The following is a 9,478-nucleotide window of genomic DNA, read 5'->3' on the forward strand; positions in this document are numbered from 1 at the left end:
ATAACAGGTCTTAAATATTATAGTAAACAGGTTTACTATAATATAATATTTAAATCCTCTTTAGGAGGCAGAAACACATCAATATGCATTGGTAATGATTCTTCTTTTATGTGATGGATGAAATATAGCTACATTTTTATATTTTTTGAAAAGCTGTGGTGCCATATTTTCACTCTCATATTGGATACCACAACGCTATAGTACTGCGGTCATCCAGTCACGCTCTTCTCTATGCCATTTTGATGATTGCTGTGGGCTTTTGGGGTAGCAGCATCACCTCTGTTGTTGTTTGGGACATGATACTTTACTTCCCATCTTCATGACAACATTGTCTTCAGGACAGCAATCAGCAATATGTCATTTATAATGCATTGGCACCTTGCCCTTCACAGCGCATACCAATGGCCACGGTGTGATGCAGCGTCTGGTGTAACGAGCCCCTAAAAATCAACTCTAGAGTCTTTCTTGTGATTTTTGAGGGTCTTTGAAAAAAAAATAACTTCACATTAAAAGCAAGTAGGCTGCAAAGGTTGACGTACTTGAATGCTCTTTTAGAAATGCATTAACACCAACAGTACAAATGCATCTGAAACCGTTTACATGGGAGAACCCCATCCCCTCAACCATGCCCCAAAGCTGCAAAGCCAGCCATAAGGGGGTAGAAACATGTTATGATGCAACATGCAGCAAAACGTATCCCCCTTTCATGTTCAGTAGGCAGTACTGATTGCCAAACAAGAAGCAGTGAAGAAACAATGCCTCCTAACTGCCTGTTAAACACACTTTGAAGAGTGATCCACGGTAGAACAGTTTTCAAAGGACTACCACATGTTTGAATGAGCCCTTACTGATTATTAAGAATTTGTAAATAGTGTATTGTCCATAGCCTGGTCACAGGTGCATTTGTTTAAGCACATAATAATATACCATACTAAACAAAAATGTGCAAAGATGATACTTTTTGCTGAATTATTTATTTTTTCACAGGTGAAAAGCCATATGAATGTTCCAAGTGTAAAAGAAGATTCTCACATTCAGGTTCATACAGCTCTCATTTAAACAACAAGAAGTGCTTTCCTACTCAAGACAAACAAGCCATTGAGACTTTGGCTCCTTCTTTCCCCTTTCCACAAAAAATGAACTATGAAGAAAACTTCAAAGAGCAAATAAAGCCACAAAATGCTATCGGTCATCATAATAAACAATGGCTACTACACAGTCCAAATACTGATTCTATTGCAGTGCCACATATCTCTGTGTGTGGTTTTGATTTTAATATCACACCTAGATCTGTTCACAGCATGGCTATGGGCATGTCCATGAACCAAAGCTTGTTAGAGACACCAGACATTTGGCATTTAGGCACTGACTGGTGGCACAATCAGTATCGTATCCAGATTGGTTCTAATAGATGGTCAGCAGGTGACTTCAGTAACATGTTCTCCCTAAAGAAACACAATGTGGAACACCAGAGTGCTACTCACTATAATGGTTACCACCCTGAAACACCAGTCTTTACACAGCACTATCTAAGTAGAATCACAGAAAATAATGCAATTTCTTCATCTTTGTGCCACAGAGTAAAAAACCTTACCTCAATCATAAATAACACAGGAACACACCATGAAAGTCCATCAAGCAACACCCAAAAAGGTGCCTTTATAGTAGAAAACCCCCAAAGCATTGCAAGCTCCAATGGTTTCCATAAACTATTATGTTCACCTTGTCCAAATATTCTAGAGAAGCTACAGTGTTCTGGACCAAGAGCTGATACTTCAAAATGTGATTCAGAACAAATGAAGCCAAAGGATAACATTGACAGTCACTTACCCACTGTTCCTCTTTTTAAGGAACCCCAGCTTGAGCCACTGGACTTATCCATGCCTAAACTAGACAGTACAACACCTTTAAAGACAGATTCCAGTGAAGAATCCTCAAAGGACCCAAAAGAAAAGTTTGAAATTAAAAGTTTAAATCTGGATATTCTACGACCACAAATATTATATATTGAGCCACAAAATGAGTCAATGAACATTCCGTGTGTACTACCAGATGTAGTGCATGGCATTTTACAAACTCGATATCCATGTCCAAATGTCAGCCCCTCTTTAAATGGGTTTTCATTTTGCCCCTATATGAACTGCTTCTACGGAGACACAACGGAGACACTTAACCTGAAAAAAATAAATCAAACTGTTGGGATTATGGTGAGCTTCTTTATCTATCAAAATGGCTTTTATTTATAAATGAATGTTTAAAGTATAATAGCCACTTAAACGCCCTCTTTTATTGCTCTCATTCATGAATGCAAGATGATTTCTGATTATGAGATACTGTACAACACTGTTTTATGCATCATGGAAGTTAAGCTCATATTTTATTTTAGTAAGATCATGAAGGGCATTGATCGCTATATTAAAGGAAACACAAGCTAGAATTTCAGTATTGTGTGTGCTGAGTTTTAGACTGCTAAGAAAGGATAAATGTGAAAAGAGAAATTGATAATTAGTGATTTAATTAGGCAACTATTCAAAATGCATAGGAAAATCCTTATTCTGTAATAGCTGGGAATGATATACTAAATAGTGCAGAAAACCAAATATAAAATATTTACTCTTAAAGTATCATACATGAGTAGGCTAACCTATGAAATGTTTATATCTGTCCCCTTATTTAGTCTTATTTTATTTGGTCAGAGAATGACCCTTAGGCCCCTGATGCCCAGCAAGTAGACAGCCCACCAGCACGTTGTGCAGCCCGCTGTGTACTGTCTACCTTTAAGGAGGAAACCAAAGCATCTCATGCACCAACTGCATGGGAGCAGTGGTATGGTGATGCCCAGTATCTGAGCCCAGGGTCTCTTTGTCATTTTGCTATCATCCCATAATACACAGCTGACAGCAGGGTACAGACAGAAGAACCTCACTCCATCACAGCTAATCAGGCGTGGAGGACTGCTTTAGCCAAATGGACTACAGTTGTTCAGAAATTTCTTCCACTTTATTTCCATCCATCAGAAAAAGAAGCTACAGTTGTAGGGGAGTGGTGCAAAGCTCACTTTAGCTATATTTTGCAAATCTGAAAAGTGTGTACACTGTGTGGTGGCTGGAGAAATATTAAAACTGATATCAAGGCAAGCTGGAGAGATTCATTAATGAAGAAGGTGTACACAGGAGAGATTTTAACTAAACAAAGGGTGCTAATCTAATTAAAGGGGGGGTTTGTGCCTCAGAGCAGTGGCAGTCGGAACTGACAGAGGGAGTGCTGTGATTGATGGTTGGAGGAGACACTTGTTACATGAAGGGGCTGTGATTGATATACAAGGGCAGATTTTATACGGGGTGACTGATGGCTGCATGGTGGTATTGTGACAGATAGGGGGCACGGAGACTGACTGATGGTGGAAATTCTGTGTCTGACAGGGTGAAATGCTGTGTCCGATGGGGGTGGTGATGTTGGTAAATTTAATAAACCAGTAAGAAATACTCTCTTCTGATCAATCCCCAGGTCCCAACAAATACATGGGAATTACTGGATGACATTTGCGTTTACTGCATAAACATTAATAATTTGTGCACTTGCGCATGTCATTCAGCATTTTAATGATTGCAAGCCTGTGAAAATGTCATTGTTGTATTAATTTCTGTCTGTGCAAGCCCAACTTGATCTAAAAAAAAAAGCTATTCTTCAGCCCTTCAGAAATGTCAAAGACTGCACTTGAGGCCCTCAATATTCACTAAATTGACCACCACTGCTCCAGGCTTTGAATGTTAGAGGTGGGTTGTCATGGGACATAGGACAGCTGCTACTCACCCAAAAGCCTGGCCACATGCTAATAAAACACACATTCTGTGCAAAACAGTATCATAAAAGAGTCCTTAGAAAAGGAATGTAAACAACCAGAGCAGCAAATCTCATAACCCAAACCGAGTTTTATTACAGTAGTGCTGTCAGTGCTCCAATAACACAGACTGGAAGACTTCATTTCTGACAGCTTTGGAACAACAGTGAGGGAGGGAGACCAGGATATATCAACGGTGCCTAAAGTTCTCTTTTGAGGCTATTTGGGCATGTTTGATACGCCCAGGGTCCATAATTGTTTATGGCTATGTGCATAATCTTTTATAAGCCCAATCGTGACTTGTTCTTTCTAAAATCTTAGGCCTTAAATAGCTGGAGACTTAAAGTGGTTGGCTCAAAGTTTTTTACCTTCATGTATTCTATGCATGAAAGTAAAAAATGTTGTGAGTGCAGCAACCCCCCAATACTTACCTGAGCCTCATCATGATCCAGCAATGTGCACTAGAGTTTTGGCTTTCTCCCTCCTCACTGGCTGAGACAGCAGCGGGAGCCATTGGCTCCCGCTGCTGTCAATCACAGCCAGTGAGCTAATTAGAAGAAACAGGGGGCAGGGCCAAGCCACAGCTCTGTGTGTGCATGGACATGCACAGCAGCAGCTCAGGAGCAAGTCTGCTTGGGTGCCCCCATAACAAGCTGCTTCTTCTGGGGGCACTAGGTGGGAGGGAGGGCCAGGGGCACCAGCGGGTGACCCAAGAAGAGGAGGATTGGGGCTGCTCTATGCAAAACCCCTTCACAGAGGAAGTAAGTATGACATGTTTGTTTTTTTTTGTTTTTTTTTTAAATGTCTTTAGCACAGTGGCTAAATAGTTAGCACTTCCGTCTGGCTGTACTAGGATCGTTGGTTCGAATGGCAACTACAACTCCCTGTGCCTGCATGGGTTTCCTCCCACACTCCAAAGACAAGCTGGTAGGTTAATTGGATCCCGTCTAAATTAGCCCTAGTATGTGCATTTATGAATGTAAGTTAGGAACCTTAGATTGTACTCTCCTTGAGGGTTAGGGACTGATGTGAATGTACAATATACATGTAAAGTGCTGTATAAATTGATGGCGCTATATAAGTACCTGAAATAATAATTATATCACTTTAATTTACAGAAATGATGAGTTAAAGCGTATCTAAACCCAAAAACATAAATTTAATATATTGCAGCTTACAAGTCCTTAAATGTAATTGTTGCAATAATGTTTTTTCTTCCTTTATCTTCACCTGGTGATCTTGTGAATAACACACTTCTTGTCCCTTCATGTCTAAATGTTTTTTCCTCCACTATCTATAGCTGCAGCCATGGTTGTCATTCAGGCTGGTCTGTAAACATGTCTACTTTGTTCATCTTCATTATACTGTACACTGATGGGACTAGTAGTTTACACAATAAGGCCTCATTCTCATGTGAATACCTATTCATAGACCCATGCAAAGGGCAGTCATTGCCTACACAGGATGAACACTGTCTGTGTTCAGGGACACGCACTCACATGGCTGCCAACTTAGGGCCAGAGGCACTTGTGCATCTCGTGCAGGCAAAGTAAGCCCCTTGCACCAGTGCACGGATAGGTATGCCCATGTGACTGAGGCCTAAAAATAAGGCTCCTTGTGCTTTCTTTTATACTCACAGGGAGTGACACGGACACTGCATTTGTGGCAAGATCAACAGGTATTTTCTGTACTTGCTAAAAATGTTCTTAGCCTGAAAAGTGAAAACTAATGCAGCCAACACATCTAAGGCCTGGTAAGTTGCAATATATTACAATTTTGTTTCCGCTTTAGATATACATTAAATAAGCTGGCATTAGTATGTCATAGGTGTGTGACATCTTTAGACGCTATCTCTCAAAATGTCTGCTTGGGTGTTTTGTGACAGATTTGCATTCTCAGCATTCTCAGGGGCTTGGCATGTGTTAACCTAATGTTTATGTTTTTTAAGAATATCAACAGTGGTGAAGAAAAGCACAACGGCGGTTCCCGAAAAATTTCAAAGAAGCTAGAAAATGGGTTGTATGCCTGTGATCAGTGTAGTAAAACCTTTCAGAAAAGCAGCTCTCTCTTGCGACACAAGTATGAACACACAGGTAAGCCTGGATGGTCTGTAACTGTGTAATATGCATACACATTTCATACAAATCGCAAGTGGCATTTACAGGGCCAGAGCTAGGCTATTCCACATCCTAGGCAAGAGCAGCTACTTGAGCCCCCCCCTAAAAAAAACTTTAAAATAGTCGAAAATATTAAATAAACAAACCATGAAACTGCAAAATTTCTTTTAATTTGCAAAAATAAGTGCCATAAGATGCCACCAGCACCAATATTAAAGACAAAATCAGTGTTATGGACAGACTGTATCTGGCTGGCAGTGGCAGGGTGACAGTTCCACACTCTGAGAGATCCTAGGCTGGAATTCCCCAGGCAATGGGAGGGGGGGAATAAAACTCTGTAACAGCAGGCAGCTAAACTGAGCGATCCCACACAGTGACAGATCTGACACAACACACCACTACCTACACTGACACAGATCAGCAGGCACTAGAAGAGCAGGCTGTGGGATCATGATGATTTCATCCTTCACTAATACATTGCACATGTGATGGATGTCCGGCTGGCCGGGTCACACTCACACAGACACGAGACATCAGAGTCAGACATTACTTTCCTCTGCAGGCACAGCTCCACCTCCCACTGATGAATGGGTAGAGAAGAGCTGGAACTCCACAATAAGCAGCCGCCAGCCGGCTTGCAGTAAGTAAGGAACTGAGTCTGAGAGGAACACTGGAAGGAGGGACAGCTCAGCTGCTACACTGGCCCCAGACACCTGGCATCTTCCTCTGTCCTTTATTTCTCCCCTCTGCCACCCCTCCCCTCAGCTGGAGGATCATTCATGACGTGGAGGCGTCCCACAGAGAGAGTGCAGGCCTGTGCTGTGCGTAGGTGCCCCTAGGTGGCGGTGCGCCCTAGGCGGCCACTTAGATTGCCTAGTGGAAGCACTGGCCCTGGGTGTTTACTATATACAGTAATAACCACTTTATTCTAGATGTAAATTTGTCTATTAAAATGTGTATAGTGAAAACTTTTTTTTTTCATTTTGGATAGAGTAGGGAATAGTTATTTTTTTCTTTTTGTTTCTTCTTCTTATTGGGGAAGATTCCCCTTTACTTCCTGTTCTGGAGATCCAACAAGTAGTGAAAGCAAATTTCTTCTCTACAAAGTGAGGGGAAATCCCTTCTCAGTCAGTTGTCATCAGAAGAGGTACCCCCATTGCAAGATTTACCCTTACATTCCCTAGAGTAATAACATTTGAACATGTGCCATGTAATAAAAACACCAACATAATAACAAATATACTGCAAATATAATAAAAACAGGAACAAATGTTCAATAATCTTTATGAACGAAATGATACTCCAGACAAAACTTTCGTTTTTCCTTGGTTAGAGTGTGGAAGAGTTAGTACTTCTTTAGGAAGTTAGGTGAAAACTCTCAAACAAGGAAATAGCAGTAATAAAACACATTTAAGTAGAGTGCGGGAATTTCAGAGTCAACTTTATTGACATTTGTGTCATGTAAAGGAGTCTCCCACTTTCAGCCCAGAGACAGTGATGTCACCAGGACAATATACAAGGGAAATCTCCCCATCTGCCACACCAAACATGTATTGGGGGGGTGAGGACTCTGTGATGGAGGGCTTCTGATGTGATGGGAGGACCTCTGATGTGATGTGAGGACCTCCTATATGATATATGTCTAGGGAGGCCTCTGACAACCAAGGGGGACTCTGATGTAAAGGGGACTTCTGATGTGATGGGAGGGCCTCTGATGTAATGGGTGGACCTCTGATGTGATGGGAGGACCCCCGATGTGATGGAGGGCCTCTGATGTCTAGGGAGGCCTCTGATATCAAGGGGGGACTCTGATGTGAAGGGGACCTCTGATGTGATGGGAGACCTCTGATGTAATGGATGGACCTCTGATGTGATGGGAGGACCCCTGAAGTGATGGTGGGCCTCTCATGTTTAGGGAGACCTCTGGCATCAAGGGGGAACTCTAATGTGAAGGGGACTTCTGATGTGATGGGAGGGGATCTCTGCTGTAACGGGGGGCTTCTGATGTGAGTTAATTTAATCAAGGTGGCTGTGTGCATTGTCCCAGGCTCAGGTTTCCCATTGATAAGTGACATTCACATTTTTCACAATTTAGACTGGAATACCTTATGTTTTTGCATACTTCTAAAGGGTGCCACAACTTAAAAAAGGTACACGGCTTTATTGCCTTTCTGCACAGCTAGTGCATGCCATATCTCAGGGCAGGTATATCGATGATGACAATAGTAAATTATGCTTGTGTGTTGAAAAAGCTGTCTGTAGTCTCCATCAGAAGCTCATGTGACAGGGTGATGATGTAGGAACACGTATGTGAGACAGGGACGGATATTAAAGGGTGCTGGCAACATATTTTGTAGCTGTATGCTGCAACACCTCCCACCAGTTGTTTCAGCACCCTGCAACAGGGTGTATTTCAGTCTGATGTGCATCAATATCTTCAAGGGACAGGGTGTTTGCACCTGTAACAGAAGTGCCTAAATAAGAACCTTCATGACAGGATCACTGGGCATTATTTTAATCAAAGCTGCAAATTAAAAAAATAACATAACAATGTTAAAGTTTATATTTGGGTGGCCTAGTCCTAGTGGTTAGCACGTCTGCCTTGCAGTAAATGGGTCATGGGTTCGATTCCTGACCATAGTGCCTCCTGCATGGAGTTTGCATGTTCTCCCTGTGCTTGCGTGGGTTTCCTCCAGGTGCTCCAGTTTCCTCTCACACTCCAACAACCTGCTGGTAGGTTAATTGGATCCTGTCTAAATTGGCCCTAGTATGTGTATGTATGAATGTAAGTTAGGGACCTTAGATTGTACGCCCCTTGAGGGTTAGGGACTGATGTGAATGTTCAATATATATGTGTAAAGTGCTGCTAAATTGACGGTGCTATATAAGTACCTGAAATAAATAAATATTTGATTTTAATAATTACATGTTATTTAAAGTCTTCTTTCCTCTCTCTGATTAACTGTTATTTTGCCAGTTTATTTTTTTTTATTTTTACTTTACATATGTAACAATTTTTTTTTCATTTGTTTTGTTCTTTCGATTTTATAGTTTAAAAAAATTCTAAACACTTTTATTATCTTGGTAAATATGTTTGCCATGCTTTCTATTAGAAATGTAATTTTAGTATGTGCAGTGTTTCATAAAATTGGTCAGGCCTCCTTCCTGCTGCTTTTAGGGTGTTTTAAGCCATATAAACAGCTCTGCTGGGGTAAAGGGCCCTGAATTGAAAACAGTACAAGGGCCAGGCTACATGCAATCTACCACTGCCTGTAAAATTGCCCTGCTATGCTAGCGACCCTTATAAGTTGAGAAATAATTCTGTTAAGAAGCAGGATGTGCACAAATAGAGGTATTACACATAGTGTACTTTACCTATATTTCTTGCATTACCATACATTGCATAGTTCCTGCATTTATATCATCAGCCTCCTGTCTTCAGATAATTTACCCTCAAGAATATAAATGCTACAGATTCTAATGGGTCAGGGATATAACTATCAGCATAATAATGAATATT

General features: G+C 41.1%; 1 protein-coding gene across 1 annotated transcript in view; it reads left to right on the plus strand.

The window, feature by feature from the left end:
• LOC149473404 (uncharacterized) overlaps window positions 1-9,478 on the plus strand; it is a 133,124-nt gene that overhangs the window by 115,431 nt on the left and 8,215 nt on the right. The window contains exons 5-6 of the mRNA XM_089681285.1: window positions 988-2,207; window positions 5,790-5,934. Of these exons, the coding sequence (XP_089537411.1) occupies window positions 988-2,207; window positions 5,790-5,934 (1,365 nt within the window). The remainder of the gene's footprint in view (window positions 1-987; window positions 2,208-5,789; window positions 5,935-9,478) is intronic.

The sequence above is a fragment of the Staurois parvus genome, unplaced genomic scaffold (assembly GCF_062004578.1).
Source record: "Staurois parvus isolate SC_StPar_1 unplaced genomic scaffold, SC_StPar_1.0 ptg000017l, whole genome shotgun sequence".
NCBI lineage: Eukaryota > Metazoa > Chordata > Amphibia > Anura > Ranidae > Staurois > Staurois parvus.